Source organism: Canis lupus, chromosome 3 (assembly GCF_048164855.1).
Source record: "Canis lupus baileyi chromosome 3, mCanLup2.hap1, whole genome shotgun sequence".
Taxonomy (NCBI): domain Eukaryota; kingdom Metazoa; phylum Chordata; class Mammalia; order Carnivora; family Canidae; genus Canis; species Canis lupus.
The window spans coordinates 25,033,095-25,050,141 of NC_132840.1; the positions used below are offsets into that span (position 1 = coordinate 25,033,095).

At 56.0% G+C, this 17,047-nt stretch overlaps 1 protein-coding gene across 1 annotated transcript; it reads left to right on the forward strand.

The window, feature by feature from the left end:
• Window positions 1–203: 203 nt before the first annotated feature.
• On the forward strand, window positions 204–14,526 carry DPEP1 (dipeptidase 1). The gene is made up of 11 exons (XM_072819654.1): window positions 204–333; window positions 7,904–8,076; window positions 11,865–11,997; window positions 12,256–12,388; window positions 12,496–12,646; window positions 12,787–12,856; window positions 13,141–13,317; window positions 13,430–13,514; window positions 13,595–13,670; window positions 13,924–14,059; window positions 14,154–14,526. Exons 2-11 carry the CDS (start codon window positions 7,973–7,975, stop codon window positions 14,319–14,321), a joined length of 1,233 nt encoding a protein of 410 aa, XP_072675755.1. The 5' UTR covers window positions 204–333; window positions 7,904–7,972; the 3' UTR covers window positions 14,322–14,526.
• Window positions 14,527–17,047: the final 2,521 nt, after the last annotated feature.

Below are 17,047 nucleotides of genomic sequence, written 5' to 3' on the forward strand. Positions count from 1 at the left end.
TGGGGCCTGGGGCCCAGCCTGTGGGACAGGAAACCCCCCACCCCTGGGACGGCCAAATGCACCAGCCCGACGGGCCTCCTGCGTGTCTGCACAAACCACAGCCAACTGACATGTGTAAGGCATTAAAGCCCCTGGGTCCCTCTCCTTGCCACGGGTACATTGTGAGGCCCCCGGGGGAATTTGTTTTTAAAGAGGTGGCTTTTTATGTGAGAGGGAAGCTGGCTGGAGAACTCAGGGGAGGGACCAACTTGGAGAAACAAACACAACCCCCCAGCCCTCAGGATCCGGGAGCCGACGCCAGAGGCGCCGAGAGAGCACCCCAGCCTGTCCACGGTGAGTCCTGGGGAGACCGGGAACTGGGTCTGGGGCCAGGGCTCTAAGGCCCTAGGAGGCCTGTCTCCTTCCACCCCTGTTCGGCATCCGGATGAGGCTGAGTTCATTAGTAGGTGCCTGCTGTATGCCCAGGGAGCCTCGGAGTTTGACCTGGGGAGACAGAGGCAAGTTCAGTCATACCAAACAGATGAGTGTGTGAGGGAGAGGAGGAGGAAGGGTCCAGTGAGTGCATTGTGGAGGGGGAGGGGGAGGGGGCCCCAGTGAGTACATTGTGAGTGGGGTGAGCAAAGCCCAGCTGGCTGGGTTTTGGGATTCTTGGGGAATAGTTGGATACCAGCAGAGGAATAAAAAGGTCACTTCTGGGGGCACTGGGGTGGAGCAGTTGGTTAAACATCTGACTCTTGGGGCGCTTGGGTGGCTCAGCAGTTGAGAATCTGCCTTCGGCTCAGGGCATGATCCCGGGGTCCTGGGATCAAGTCTCGCATCAGGCTTCCCACAAGGATCTGCTTCTCCCTCTGCCTGTGTCTCTGCCTCTCTCTCTCTCTCTCTCTCTCTCTCTCTCTCTCTCTGTGTCTCTTATGAATAAATAAATAAAATCTTAAAGAAAAAAAAAGCATCTGACTCTTGATTTTGGCTCAGGTCGAAATCTCAGGGTCCTGGGTTCGAGTCCCACCTCATAGGTCATAGGGCTCCGTGTTCAGAGGGGAATACACTTGATGATTCTCTCTCTTCCTCTCCCTCTACCCTACCTCCTGCTCCCTCTCTCTCTCTCTCTCTCTCTCTGTCTCAAATAAAAAGGGTTCACTTCTGGAGTTGGGGAAGTGGTGAGACAAAGCGACAAGGCTGGAGCCCTCCCTTCCCAGCTGAGGCTAAGGGGCCAGCTCCTCATAGGAGCATCTTGGGGAAGTCCCTGAGGGAGGCCCACTGCCATATGGACAGTAGGTCATGAGGCTCAGAGCAGTGGAGGTGGCCAGCAGGGTTCTGTGGTCTCCCCTGGGGAGTAGGGGACAATGCAGGGCCAGGAAGGCTATGGAGAAGCCACCAGCCTGAACACAACTCCCAAAGGTTGGATGGACAAAGATGTTATCTGTGTAGACACTGGGAAGCGAGGCTTTCTGGGGGATAGAGGTCAGTGTGGTGGCCTCCTGACTGGGCCTGGAAGGTTGAGGGGCTTGAGGACACTCCAGGGCCAGTGTAGCCTGGGAGAAAGGCTGGAGCTGCCCTTGCACCCTGAGTTCTCTCAGGAACACATCACCTGGCCCTGCTCCATCGTCTCTCCAGGCCCACTTGAGGCCATTGCATGCCAGGCTCCATCAGTGGTCACTGGGGCTAAGGGCTGTGCTGCAGGTGCTTGGGCGGGCTATGCGTGCATATGACAGGGCATATGTGCATGTGGTGTGTGATCACATGGATGTGCCTACGTCTGAGTGTGTGTGGGCTTACGAACGGTGTCTCTATGTTTGCACACATCTAGACAGCCGAGTGTGTGTTTGCTTATCACATGTGGAAAAGTATGCATGCGTGTGTCCATCAGTATGTACACATGTCTGCATGCTTGGGTTTGGGGTGTGTCCAGGCATTCTTGTCTGTGATGTTTGTGTCATGTGTGCAAGTGTGTGGGTCATGGGCCAGTGTGTCTGCATGTGTCCACTTGTGGAGATGCAAGGATATGTAGATGTGGATGTGGATGGGGTGTGCACATGCTTGTTACAGGGGCAGGGCATGTTTGCATGCAAGTGATGTGTGCGTGTCACTGTGCAGGTATATATGGGATGTGTCACTCTGCTTTCACAGTGTGTGTGGGGGGTGTGAACGCATGCTCATGTGGGAGGTGTGTGGTGGGCTGTGTTGGCACGTTTCTTTTTTTTTTTTTTTTATGATAGTCACAGAGAAAGAGGGAGAGACACAGGCAGAGGGAGAAACAGGCTCCATGCACCGGGAGCCCGACGTGGGATTCGATCCCGGGTCTCCAGGATCGCGCCCTGGGCCAAAGGCAGGCGCTAAACCGCTGCGCCACCCAGGGATCCCCTGTTGGCATGTTTCTATGTGTGTGTATATCTCCGTATGTGCTTACTCGTGTACCACAGTGCATGTGTCCTTGAGGGATGCTGGGTCGTGGGTCTTGGGACCTCCATGCTGCTGTGAGCTGGTTGGAGGCACGAGGGCAGGAGAAACTGGTGGGAGGGGCTTCCTTGGGTCCCCTGCCATGATGCAGTTCTGGTGAGCTCCAGCTGGTAATTCATTCCCTGGTGCTGCTACGACAGGGCCTAGAGACTCTCGGCCCCCAAGGTAGCACCCCAGCTGCCTGTGCAGGGGGTTTGCAAGGAGGCTCTGCCCACCAGCTGGGCCATGACCTCTCCCAGGACAGGAAAGCTGTCGGTTTCTGTGTGCGACCTCCCTGTGGCTCAGGCTGAGATGTTCTGTTCCCACGTATTCCTTTTCACTGTGTTCCTTCTGTTTCTGATGCTGACTTCTCAACTAATAACACTCTTCCCTTTATTTAAATAAAAAGAGCTACAATTTAAAGCAAACTACTGAGTGGCTCCCCTGAAAGCAGGGCTTGAGACAAGGATTGGGTGGAGGCCACGTCCATGGGAAATGGCCAGGGGGCCAGGAGGAGAGAAGTGTATGAGAGGGGCCTGGTCAGGGTGGTCTCAGGATATCCTCCCAGGAACTGCTGGCAAGAGCACTGTCCCTGGCTTCCATCCCACGGGTTGAGGACCACCCACAGTCATTATCCAACATCATGTGAGTGAGACTGAGATGAGAAGTGGGCATGAGAGCTTTCTCTTCCCTGAAAGGAAGCAACCCTGGGGCACAGACAGAGTGGCACTCGTGAAGGGCTTCCCAGAGGTCCTATGAGGTTAGGATTCTTCATCCCCATTTCACTGACAAGAAAACAGAAGTCACTGGTCACAGGAAATGGCCAGTGTGTCAGTCCTCTATGCTGTGTAACAAATGATCCCAGGATGTAGCAGCTAGTGCATATGAGCGTGTTGGCACTCTTTTTTCCTGTGGGCTGAGATTTCATCAGCGGCCGGGGGTGGGAGGCAGCCAGTCTCTGACCTCCAGGGTCTGGGCCTCAGCTGGGATCACCTGAAGGCCTGTATCCAGGCTGTGCTAGGGGTGTTGGCAGGTTTCCAGGGGCGAACAGGACAGAGAGCACAGAAGTCATGCCTGCCACCACCTACCAGCTGGGAGAGCGAGGCAGGGAGGTCCCAGCAGAGGGGTCAGGGTTCACTGTGAGGACAGCCTACGGGCTGGGAGGCGTTGGTGCAGCTGTCTCTGAGAGATGCAATCTGCCACAGCCAGCGGTTTGAACACTGGACTGATTCTGAAGTGTGTGCTCTTCACGAAGCACTATTTCCACCTCCTTACCTGTCTCCTCATAGTGAGTCCTTAAAAATGAGGGGCCTGGACCAGGCGGGCCCCTGGCTTTCCCTGAAGCACTACGACATGAGGATGTAAAGATGCGTACTGGGTGTAGCCACCACAGCAAGTGGAGGGACTTGGAATGAGAAGAAAATGCTATGAGAAACCTTCATAAGTGCCACACTTGCATCCCCCAGAGATAATGGAAGAGAAGACAAGCATCCCTGTTCTCGTGCATTGGGTAAGAAGAGAATCCAAAAGAACTCACAACATCAGAGAGTGGAGAGCATCCAACAGCAGGCAGATTTCTATTCATTTCTGGGAATGAAAAATAGGATGGAAGAGCCCACCTAGGAAGCCGAGTGAGGAAGATCCATTGGGAATATTTACAGAGAGGGCTGCAGGGGACGGACGGGCAGCCCACCCAGCAGACACCCAAAAGGAACTCCACTCTCATGCTGCAGGGGTAGAGTGAGAAAGATGGCCCCAATCAGCATTGGCTGACTGCCCAACTCACGCTCACCTAAACGCAGGATCCTAGAGCCAGGAGGGGCTTCTCTAAATGTTTGCTTATTTGTTCATTTGTTTGGAAATCAGGGAGGAGTTCTGGCATTGAGGGGTCCCCATCATCACGCTGGCCTCCCTCTGGCTCATTTTACACCAAACCTGAGTGAAGAGCCTGCCTGTTTATACAGCACACCCAGCTTTGGTGTCACTGCCTTCTTAAATGTGAAGTGAAAGAGATGGCCAGTTGGATTGAGGAAATCATGGAAAGGTCCAGATAAACTATGGGGGAAAATGAGTCAGAGGAAACAGATTATCTTCTGGTAAACAGAAGAAAACAGAACCTCTGCTATCAGGCATTGTTTCCATAACAAAAACAGGGTGCTGAGGGGAAGACATCAACAGCAAAAACCCAGGGGACCACTCTTGGGAGATTAAATATGTAATTCCTGAAAGAAAAGATTAAAAGTGCTCAAAGTCAAAACTGAGGCAATCTCTTAGCGCAGAGAATAAAAGCACAAGAAAACCTACAAGAGGAGACCTAAAGGATGGACGCAGGAGGTCCAGCGTTCCTGCGGAGAGCAGTGCCAGAAAGAGGAGAGCGAGCAGTGGTGGGGAAGGAGTGCTAGCGCGCCCCTCTACCACACGCAGACTCCTCACCAGTAGACCCCGATGCTGAGCTAGTGGGATGGAAAACAGCCTCAGAGTAAGACACCCCATGGAAAAACTGCAGAAGGCCCAGGATGAGGAGGTGACTCGGGCCCATTGTGGACAGAAAACACATCCCCTCCCCACAAAGACCCAGGGCTCAGACCTGCACAGGATACCCCATCAACACCTCGGCACAGGCGGACCACAGCCCTCAAGTTCTGAGGGAAGGTGGTTTACCACCCATTAGTACATGTGCAGCAAAACTACTGGCTACTCTTTTCTTTTTTAAAAGGTTTTATTTATTTGAGAGAGAAAGGGAGGGAGCACAAGCAGAGGAAGAAGCAGACTCCCCTCGGAGCAGGGAGCCCGATGCTAGACTTGATCCCAGGACCCCGGGATCATGACTTGAGCAAAAGGCAGACATTTCACCAATAGGAGCCACCCAGATGCCCCTAGAATTTTTTTTTAAAGCTTTTCTTTTTTTTTTTTTTTTTTTAAGATTTTATTGATTTATTTATTCATGAGAGACACACACAGGGAGAGAGAGACAGAGACACAGGCAGAGGGAGAAGCAGGCTCCTTGCAGGGAGCCTGATGTGGGACCCAATACCAGGTCTCCATCTCCAGGATTACACCCTGGGCTGCAGGCGGCACTAAACCGCTGCGCCACCAGGCTGCCCAGAATTTATTTTTTTTGAAGATTTTATTTATTTATTCATGAGAGACACAGAGAGAGGCAGAGACACAGGCAGAGGGAGAAGCAGGCTCCATGCAGGGAGCCCAATGTGGGACTCGATGCCAGGACCCGGGATCACACCCTGAGCTGAAAGCAGACACTCAACCGCTGAGCCACCCAGGCTTCCCTAGAATTAAATTTCTTTAAAAATAATTAAAGCCAATGAATTCTGAATTTGAAAATGGAGAGAAGGTCAAAATCAAGGGTGAGGCAGGGTTCAAAGGACAAGCATAGAGTCACATGGGGAGGATAAAGGGATAGAGAATTTGACCCAGAGAGACCATGTACAGACAATGAAATCTGACCTGCGGGTGTCACGGTACTGGAAGGCAGACAAGAAAGGGTTGGGCCCATTATCCGTGTGAGTTCACAAGGATGCCACCGTTCTTGGAGAATGGTACGAGAAAGCACTGTAGACAAGTGAGAAATAAATTAGAATAAATACCTATCTAGAGAGGAGAAAATAAGGAACTTGCTATTGTGAGAGGAATTGAAATAACCTGAAAATTTTGGCAAATGCAAGAAACAGGGGAGGAGCCTGGAGGTAGGACAAGAAACAGTGGACCCAGCACCACTGCCATTGCACTGGCTTGAACGATCATATTTAAAGACAAACATGTTGGGCAGCCCTGGTGGCTCAGCGGTTTAGCTCTGCCTTCAGCCCAGGACATGATCCTGGAGACCTGGGATCGAGTCCTGCGTCAGGCTCCTTGCATGGAGCCTGCTTCTCCCTCTGCCTGTGTCTCTGCCTCTCTCTCTCTGTGTGTCTCTCATGAATTAATAAATAAATAAATCTTAAAAAAAATAAAAATAAATAAAGAGAAACATGCTCAGATGAGGCTAATAAAATACAATTATGCACTTTTAAGATCCAACTCTAGGGGCACCTGGGTGGCTCAGTGGTTGAGCATCTGCCTTTGGCTCAGGTCATGATCCCGGGGTCCTGGGATTGAGTCCTACATTGGGCTCCTCGCATGCCTTCTTCTCCCTCTGCCTAGGTCTCTGCCTCTCTGTGTCTCTCATGAATAAATAAATAAAATATATTTTTTTTAAAGATCCAACTCTGAAGCAAGAAGGAGAAGAAAATAAAGTTAGAAATAAATAGGAAAATAGGGGGTAGGCACATGTTCATAAAAACAGAGAACGGATTCCAGGAGAGGTTCCCAGAGAAGGGGAGTGGGCAGTGGAAAAGGCAGGTGTGCCGGCACGAGAGCCCGAAATGCCCACGAAGCAGCGTTCAGGTGTCGGGGAGACGGGTCATGGGGGTCGGAGGCAGGTGGCCGTAGAAGCTGTGTGCGTGTCTCCCGTGCAGGGACGTGTGGTTCCAACAGGTCATGCTTCGTCACAGCCCCCCGCCCCCGTGGTCTGCTGAGAGTGCTGGGTGGAGAAGGGCTGCCAACGCTGCACAGGGGCCTTCCTGCTGTCACTTCCACGGGGACAAATGGGCAGAAGTCCAGGCACGGACACACCACTAATGGTGGCAGAGCCAGGGCTGGGACACGACCTCCCTTCTCAGGTCTGTCCTCGGGGGTGCTGGGGACCCAGCGAGGGCTCTGCAGGGCTGGTCTGCTTGAGGGGCCAGTGCTGTCCAGAAGCTGGGGCGTCAAGAACCCAGGAGGGCACAGGGTCTGCGTGCCGCCCCATCCCTGAGAGGGCCCTGAGGACGCAGAGCAGCTGGGGTCTCCCTACCTCACCCACACCCCTCACTAGCCTTCCTGGCCTGGTTCCCTCCCAGTCCTGCTGCCGCCTAGAACCCTGGATGGTGGCCCAGCCTGGGACCAGGATCCTCTGGTTCTGGCAGTGACCACGCACCAGGGGCCCTGAGTGGGCAGCAGGGCTGCAAAACGCTGACGCTCCAGATTTCTGGCCTAAACCCCCAGGTCCAGCCTGCTCTGCAGCCGGGGTCGGGGTGGCCGGGACGCTGAGGGCTGCAGGCCAGGAGCACTAGGTGAGGTGTGGTGGGAGCATCCGGGGCCACATGCCATCTTCCATGCTCACCTGAAGCTATTTTTACAGGCAAATAAAGGGGTGTGGTGACAGTAACAACACGACCACTGGTTGACCACTTACCCTGAGTGGCCTCTCCCAAGCTGCCCTTTCACCGGGGCTCTGGGTAGTCTCTTGGCATCAGCAGCCTCCTTTATGGCCCAACAGCTGCACCCAGCCCACAGGGTCCAGGGCTTTCCATCTGCACCCCCCGCCCCCTTCTCAGGGAAGTGTTGGTTACTGATTGAACACTGGGAGCCTTGAATGGGACGGCTCCTGGCAACAATCAGCCAGACTGAAGACCTCTGCTCTCTCTTCCAGCACACACAGCAGCTCCTTACGGCCTCCGCTGGACCTCGCCGTGCACAGGCCAGCCTGGTGGATTGTGTCATGTGGATCAGCTGGTGGCTCTGGCCCCTGGTGGCCATCTGTGCTGGAGACCGGTTCCGGGATGAGGCTGAGAGGATCATGCGGGGCACACCTGTCATCGACGGGTGAGTGGCCACATGTCCTGGGACTAGGGATCTGGGGCTGCAGGGGCAGGAGCTCATGTGCCCTTGATTTGACAGACCTATCTCTGCTGGGACTCAGTTTCCTTGTGAGGTCTGTTAGGGCTTTCCAAAGCTTCAGCAGGAGTGGAGCAGTTGCAAAGCCCCTGTGGCTCTCAGCAGCACCTGGGGTGTCCTACAACCTGACCCCCCTGTGCCCGTAGGTGCCAGATCCCAGCCTGGAGTGGGTGCTGGGGGTAGAAGATGGTGGCACCTGGCCCTGGGCATGCCTCCAACTAGCCACAAAATCCAAGGGGCCATACTTCCTCACTGGGCCTTTGCTGCTTCACCTGAAGCTGTGGGTAAGGGTGGTGTCTGCCACCAGCCCCCGGGAGGCCTTTCCTGGCCCTTGTGACCCTCCTCTGAGACGTATCCACCTGGGGGTGACTCACCAGGCAAGGGGCCCCTGGGTCACCTCTGTGCTGTCTGCCTAGCATGACCTCACTGGTGTGCTCCCTGACGCACCCACTCCTGCAGACCCCTTCCCATCTTGTTGTGCCTCTGGTGTCACAGCTGCCCCAGCAGAGCTTATGTCCTGCATCTGCACCCACCCTCTCTCCCTGCCCCCACTTCACCTCCACCTCCACCGGGTCACCAGTGAGCCTCTGTCCTGGTTTCCGCCAGCCAAGGTCCAGGCTCAGAGCTGCAGCCAGGGGAGTGTGGGAGATATAAGTTCCAGCTCCGGTCCTTCTGGCTCAAACCCTCCACTCGCCGCGTCTCCCACTGAGCTCAGAGTAGAGCCCAAGTCTGCTTTCAGCCCCCAAGACCCCCCCTGGCCATCCTCACACCCCCAGATGCTCCAGGCAGGTCCCACTGTCCCCGCTTGTCCTCACACCCATGCTCCCACTCTCTTCTCCTCCTGAGCTTTGCTCAGGCCACCTTTCCTGACCCCTGTGTGAAATGCCACCTGTGCACACACCACACCCACTCCTGCTTCCCTTCTGCTGCGGTTCCCCTGCCAACCAGCAGACAGCAGGAACTGGACCCCTGTGTGTGCCGCCCAAGAGTGGCCTGTGGCATGCACTAGCACACCCTGGGTGCAGCACCGTTAGGAGGGCACCCGTGTGTGTCTCTGTCTGCTCCCAGCAACTGTTCGGTGAATGCTCCAGTTATTACTATTTGGCAGGTGTTCTGGGCTTTGTTGGACAAAAAACTAAGAAAATGGGCTATGTCATTCTATGGGAAGCCCAGGGAGCTGCGGTGGCCCAAGAGAAAGGAGGTCGTGCACCCCTCCCTCCCTGTAGCTCCTCCTTGGCCCCAGGGTCCCCTCATACATGCTCCGAGGAGGGTGAGGCCAAGTCTCCTCAGAGGCTGCTACCTGGGTACCCCTCCCGCCCTCCCGGGACGGAGCCACCGCTGTCTGGTCGGTGGCCAGCGAATGCGCAGATGCCAAAGGTGTGAGTCAGGGAAGCTGCTCTGCTCCCTGATTCTCAGGGCCAAGGGGTGGCTGGGCACAGAGTGGGGTTCCTGAGGCCCACATGACAGGTGAGTTGGATCCAAGGGCCCAGACAGCCAGGAATGCTCAGGGAACTGGAGTCTGGGGACCTGAGATAGTCCAGAGAGCTACAAAGTGAAGACGAGGCTGACAGGACCAAACCCAACGCTTGGGTATCAGCTACCTGCATTACTCTTGGGGCAAGAGACCCAAGTCGAGAGACATCCAGAGGGAGGCCCGGCGTGGTGTTTCATAATGGTCACGGGCTGCTATAAGCGGCCGTCTCCATCGGCATGCCAGCCAGCAGGAGTGAGCAGGGGACACGGAGGACACGGACTGAGCTACAGCTGTCTGTGAAGGAGAGCTTTCGGAAGCTCCCAAACGGCAGAACTTGTCACATGGCCATACCCGCCATACAGGGGCAAGAAAGTATCTCTATTTCTTTTTTTTTTTTTTAATTTTTATTTATTTATGATAGTTACAGAGAGAGAGAGAGGCAGAGACACAGGCAGAGGGAGAAGCAGGCTCCATGCACCGGGAACCCGACGTGGGACTCGATCCCAGGTCTCCAGGATCGCGCCCTGGGCCAAAGGCAGGCGCCAAACCGCTGCGCCACCCAGGGATCCCTATCTCTATTTCAAATGGCCAAAAATAGGGGTTTCTGTTACTAAGAAAAAGGTGGAGATAAGAAGCCACCAGTAATCTCTCCGACAATAGCTAGCTGTCATTCAAGGGCTGGGACTTGTCACCTGTCCCCTTGGAATGGGACAGGGTCCTCCGGTCACCTCTGAGGACGCTGCCCTGGCCTCACAGATAAGGAGGGTGGATCCAGCAGGGTCTAGAACAGCAGTGTTGACAGCAGGCCGAAGGTGGCCTCTGTTCCCTGCTGTGGGTTCCAGTGAAAGTGCCCCTCCCTCCTGGTGGTTTCCAGGCTGACAGCTAGAGGGTGTGGCAACCTCGGAGGCGGGGACGGGGGGTGGGGTGGGGGGGTGGGGGTAGGGCAAAGTCCTGTGCAAGGCCCTGCCCCGCCCTGCCCCCAGAGGCCCTGGTACTCTGAAGTTTACCTACCCCATCCACCACTCCACCAGCAAAGGCGTCCTGACCACCAGCCCACACCCTGTCCCATCAAAACACAGTTATGACAGGAGCCCCCCAAGAGAGCAGGGGGGGCTTCCAGGGTCTGGGCCCAACTTGCTTTGGAAAAGCTCCACCCAGGGGTGGCTGGCCTGAGGTCCTCATCTACCCTCCCATGTACTCTAAAGTACCAAAGCATCCCCATGTTCCAGGTGGAAAAACTGAGTTGAGAGGTGGGAGGAGGGGTTGGAGATGGGAACTAGATGGGGGGTGAGCCTGGGGCTGCTGGTCCTGGGAGGAGCGGTCTCAAAACCAGGAGTGGCCACCCACATAGGGCAGTGCCCCCTGGGATGGGGCTGGGAGGGCTGGCGAAGCGCCAGGACGAAGGCCCCTTGGCACTGTATTAGGGATCCAGCAGGAGCGCCTTCACAGGTGTCCTGAGTTCCAGACTTCGCTGATTCCAGCGCAGTTTCCAGCTGGCAGGTCTGAGATGGGCCCGAGACTCTGCATTTCCAACCAGCTCCCTGGCCCATGTCTCTTCCGTCTATGCAACCGAGGGAGACCAGGCATCCCAGAGGTCTCTCCTCCTTTGGGCAACTCCTGGTTCTTGGGTCCAGCCCTGTGGGTTCTGCCTTTGTAGCCCAGACCAGCTGCTGACATTCAGCCCCACTCCTTCCCCCTCCCTCCCCGCCCCAGCCTCCCTCCAAAGCACTAGCTCCTATGGCTCCTGGGAAGGCTCAGATGGGCCTCAGTGCTGTGCAAGCATAGAAGGCTGTGCTCGGAAATGGGGCGGGGCTGTCACAGAGTCCCTGATGCCCTGCTCCAGCAGTCACAGGAGGGTGGGGTGGGGTGGGGGAGCCAGGTCTCCAAAGGCAGGCCACACCCACATCCCCGCCCCCTCCCTGCAAGGGGAGGATTTCATCTTGTGCAAACTCTCAGCGTCCCACACCCAGCTACCCAGTGTCACAGACTGTTGGAATTCCTGCCCCTGCTCCTCCCTCTTCCCCAGGAAGGGTCCTCGCAGGGAAGACCTCCCAGAGGTTCTCTCAGCTCCGTTACCTGGCCTGGGTGTGGAGCACCGTGGAGCGGCTAATCTGTGCTTAGGTGTGTTCACACAAGGAGCAGTCTGTCACCCCAGTGGCTGGCTTTTGTTCGGAGGCTTGGAGGCCCCAGGTCCATGGGGCCATCCTGGCTGGCCTCTGAGCCTTTCTCTGGCCTTCCCCAGGCACAACGACCTGCCCTGGCAGCTGCTAACCAGGTTCAACAACCAGCTTCAGGTTGAGGCGGCCAACCTGACGAGTCTCACCCACACACACACCAACATCCCCAAGCTGAAGGCTGGTTTTGTGGGGGGCCAGGTATGGCTCAGCCCAGCCCTACATTTGCCTGTGCTGGGGTCCCTTCACCCCTCCTCTGTGTCCGGGCTATGGTGCAGGTCCTCCCTGGTGGCCGTGGACCTCCTAAGCCCCTTGAAGACACAGGTCTTTGGAAGGGACTTGGAGAGCCACACAGGCCATGGGAGGGCTTCCAAGATGGGAGGGGAGCCCGATGCCCACATGCCTGTGAGGGTGGGACCCAGAGCCTCCCTACTAGCACCTCTCCCCTGTGGCCCCTAGTTCTGGTCCGCATACACACCCTGTGACACCCAGAACAAAGACGCTGTGAAGAGGACACTGGAGCAGATCGATGTCATCCATCGCATGTGCCAGATGTACCCGGAGACCTTTGTGTGTGTCACCAACAGCACAGGTGGGTCCTGGTCCAGCCCCAGCCCTCAACAGAGCAGCTAGAGCTGCCCAGATATGCCTTATGTGGAGGCTCCAGGGACACTCCGCCGCAGTTGGCTCTCCCCACAGGCATCCGGCAGGCCTTCCAGGAGGGGAAGATAGCCAGTCTTGTTGGTGTGGAGGGGGGCCACTCCATAGACAGCAGCCTGGGCGTCCTGCGGACACTCTACCACCTGGGCATGCGGTACATGACTCTCACCCACAGCTGCAACACACCCTGGTAAGTGCGCACAGGAGGGCCCACGGGCCAAACGAGGGTCTGCCTCTCTCCGGCACCTTGCTGTCCTTCCGGGAGTCCTAGGTGTGGGAGGACCAGGATGACTGTTCTGCCCCTGGGATACCTGCTTTCTGCTCTCCCAGGGCTGACAACTGGCTGGTGGACACAGGAGAGGACAAGGGCGAGAGCCAAGGCCTGTCACCCTTTGGCCAGGTGAGGGAGGGCATTCAGCAAAGACCACTGTCACCCTCAGAGAAGTGACCAGGACACAGGGTCCTGTCTCTCAGGCCCTCAGTTCAGTCAGCTGGAGCTAGCAGGGGTTGTCTCAGGGTGGGTGTTCCCTGGAACCTGTGGGTCATCTCCTAGCCATTGAAGAGTTCATTAATACCTGGTCCAGCAGGCCCTTGCCCAAATCCGCTCCTCCCCATGCCTGGCCTTGTCATGGGGGGCTTCAGTGAACCCTAGAAGGCTGGCCGCTGAGCCTTGTGTCCATGCAGCGTGTGGTGAAGGAGATGAACCGGCTGGGGGTCATCATTGACTTGGCCCACGTGTCTGTGAGCACCATGAAGGATGCCCTTAGTCTGTCCAAGGCTCCCGTCCTCTTCAGCCACTCCTCGGCCTACAGCCTGTGTCAGCACCGGCGCAACGTGCCTGATGATGTGCTTCAGCTGGTGGTGAGGGGCTAGGGGACAGGCTGGGGTTGGGGGCCGTCTGCCCTGTTCCCTGGACTGGTCCTGAGGTGCGGTGCTTGCTCTTGGCCCACTGCTCCACCCTTCTCCTAAGCAGAACCAGACAGGTAGCCTGGTGATGGTGAATTTCTACAATGACTACGTTTCCTGCAAAAAGGAGGCCACCCTGTCCCAAGTAGCAGGTAGGCAGATGTGAGTGGCCCCAGGAGCTGAGTAGGGGAGGGCTGCTCCCAGGACCCACACCTGTTGCCTTCTTTGGCAGACCATCTGGATCACATCAAGAAGGTGGCAGGAGCTGGAGCTGTGGGCTTTGGTGGGGACTTTGATGGTGTCTCCAGGTAAGGGGCAAGGCCAGTGTCCTGTGGATGAGATGGGTCATGCCTCCCATAAACATGTTATGAGAGTCTGAAGCTGGAAAGTGTGTAACTGTGACCAGGCAAAGTATGTCTCACTCTAGAAGCCACTCCATTGGGGCCCCAAAGGCCTTGGGATGGGAGCATGGGCAGCTCAGTGATTTGTGGGAAGGTGGACAGGCTTCTGAGGCCCTGACCCCTAGGATGCAGAGCTTGGTTCTCTCTGCCCTCACCTCAGGCTCCCCTTGGGGCTTGAAGACGTGTCCAAGTACCCAGACCTGGTGGCTGAGCTACTCAGGAGGCAGTGGACAGAAGCGGAGGTCAGGGGTGTCCTGGCCAACAACCTGCTCCGGGTTTTCGAGGCAGTGGAACGGGTGAGGAGGGGCAGCTGTGCTTACCCAGCTTTCTCTGCTGGGAGGGAGGGATGCAGGCAGGCAGGCAGGCAGCCCAACCTGTGTCTGTCCCCAGGTGAGTGATCACACACAAACTCCCGAGGAGGAGCCCATCTCCCTGGACAAGCTGCAGGATTCCTGCAGGACCAACTATGGCTACTCAGAGGCCCCCAGCTTCCACCACCAGCCAAGGGTCCTGCTGGCCTCCCTCACCACCGTCCTCCTCGGCCTGTGTCTCCTATGATGCTCTGGGGTCCGGACCTCCTGGGCTCCTACAGCTCTGGGGATACTGTGGCCCTCAGTGCAGAGAGATTCCAGGATGCTGCTCCCCATGCACAAAGCCTGGGCTCTCCTGAGCAGGTACCTGGGCTCACCTGAGGCAGTAGGGCGTGGGCACTTCCAGACTAACACACACTGTACTGTCAATAAAGGCCAACAACCCTTCTGAATCATGAGGATGTGTGTCCCTGGAGGGGGTTTCTGAGCATCCGAGGGCAAATCCTGTGCAAACGGTCCCAGGCTGGACCTGAAGGCACAGGAGTGCCTGCGTCCTGGAAGAGTAGGACCAGAAAGGGCTCAGCCTCTTTGAAAGTGCTCTGCATGGGCTCAAGTCTTTATAAACGCAGTCTAGGCTCCTGGTGCCCCCTTCCCAGGTACACACACACCTGCAGGAAGGCACACCTTTACATGTGTACTCATGCATGTGTACAAAAGCCTATGCTTACGCATACACGTATGCAAACCCCTTCCACATCCTCATGCACACACATGTGCCCACATCCCTCCCCACATCCTCATGCACACACATGTGTTCACATCTGCCCCTTGGCCCTGCTACCCCCTTTCTAGACCAGAGCCTCTGGGAACACCCCATGTGGACAGGCACAGGCTTTAATAGTGAGGGAGGAGCTCCCCTGCCCAGATGCCCTGGGCCCAAAATGCCCGCAAAGGAAGAGCCAGCCCTGCACAGCCCCCACCTGAAACTGGACAGCCCCCCAGCCTCCGTGAGGGTCCCTGCCTCTCATTCCCAGGCTGATCTGACATGACCAGAAGGGACACTGCTGGGTATTTGCTGATCACTTTGGGTCAATTTAACATTCAAGGAAAAAATAGCAAGTAAAGGTTCCTCCCTGATTTGGCCCCATCAGCCACCAGAAAGCCTTCAGGCAGCCACAGGATTTTCTGGCGGAGACTGCTGGAAGGGGCCCTCTGGTGGGTTGCGGAGGTAGCACACCAAATTTGCTACGTGGAAGCATTTTTTTCAAGGTTTGAAATAACCCTCATCACACCAGAGACAGGCCATAGCCGTGGTGCCACCCAGAAACCCATCTGGTCCCAGGCAGCTCTCTGCTATCTACTCTCCATTTGTCCTGCTACAGCTTATTTCCATTTCCGCTCAACCTTGTTCCAAGCTCGAGACCTTTCTTGAGTGAGGGAAATGGGGTGGGGGTGGGGAGATGGGCCACCCCTCCCCTGGCGGGATGCACACGCAGATGTGCGCAGGTGCAAGGGGCCTGGGTGGTGGGGGTGCCTGCCGTGGAGTCCAGGGAACCCTTCTCCAGCCAGTGGGCAAGTGGAGGCCGAGGGGTCCAAATCTAAGCCTCCATCACATTTCATACAAACACCAAATCAAGGCCCAGCAAGATGGGGGCACCCACAATAGAAGAGCAGCAAATCATTGCACCAGGGGGACACAAGGATGTGGGAAGCAGTGTGGATGAGAATGGGAGGCCAAGGAAGGACCATGCATGGTGTCCTCTGCTCAGCTGGGGGCCAATAGCAGTTCCAAGAGCTTTGTGTAGAGACAAAGGGGCAGGGATTGGGGGGAGGGGGATTGAGGAGAGGCAGGTTCTGCTGCCAGTGAGGAGAGGGGTGGTGAGATTGAGCCTCTTTAGGGTAGACCTGCGTCTGGTCCACACAGAGCAGAAATACCCACAGGTCCGCTCTGACACAGATATAACACAGTAAGTGCAAAGAAGAAACTCTTCCTTCAAACAGAACCACAAATAGGAAATCACCACAAATACTGTTACCAGGAAGATTCACCAAGGAGCACAAGCATCAGGGCCGAGTACAACAGCCCTGTAGGTGACGCTGGCAGTCTTAAAATTGCTCCCCACAAGATACTCCACAGAGGAGGAAAACACAACGTCACAGGGGAGATGCCTGGCCCACACCACCCCCACCCCCACCCGGGGAACAACCGGCAACACCATGCACCTAGCTTCGAGCATGGGGACGCTTGCCAATAGCTGTGACCTCAACGCTCTTGTGTGAAAATGTCACCACAGCCTGAGTGGAAAGGCAGGCTGCCAAATAACTGGCCAGCATGCCTCAAGGCCATCCATGTCAGGGGCCTGGGGGCCTCAAAAGTTTAGCGTCTGACTCTTCATCTCAGCTCTAGTCCTTATCTCAGGGTTGTGGATGGAGCCCCGTGTCAGTCTCTGCGCTGGATGTGGAGCCTGCTTGGGGTTCTCCCTTGCCCTCTCCTCTGCCCCACCTCTGCCTGGCTCACGCACGCTCATTTTCTCTAACCCTTAAGAAAAAAGACCATCCAGGTGACAAAGACAAATGAGAAGGACTGTCCAGGCTGGAAGAACGGAGGCACTGCAAGTAAATAACGTCAGGGTGGTTTCCCGACTTAGCCAGTTACATACAATTAACTAGGAAGTGCACGTGGAGGGTGCTGGTGTACACAAATACATAACTATAGAATCCACACAAGTTGCAACTTTTATGTATGTTTAAAATTATTTCAAGATAAAAACTTAAAAAGAAAACTTAAAACTTCAGATTCCAACTCTGTGGGGTGGGGCCTGAGAACATGCATACCTCATACCACCCACCCCACCTGCTCCTCTGCCAGGTACCACTCGTCGGCCTCTTGTACAGGGGTGGGAGAGCCATATGGAGGGTCCCACCTACAGCTCCCCACTCTACCCAAGGCCACTAAAGCAAAGCCAGACAAAG

Coding starts and splice junctions, on each gene's coding strand:
- DPEP1 (XM_072819654.1), top strand. CDS start 7,973: ATGTGGATCAGCTGGTGGCTCTGGCCCCTGGTGGCCATCTGTGCTGGA. Junction 12,647..12,786: donor CACAGCTGCAACACACCCTG/GTAAGTGCGCAC, acceptor CTGCTCTCCCAG/GGCTGACAACTGGCTGGTGG. Junction 13,671..13,923: donor GACTTTGATGGTGTCTCCAG/GTAAGGGGCAAG, acceptor CCCTCACCTCAG/GCTCCCCTTGGGGCTTGAAG.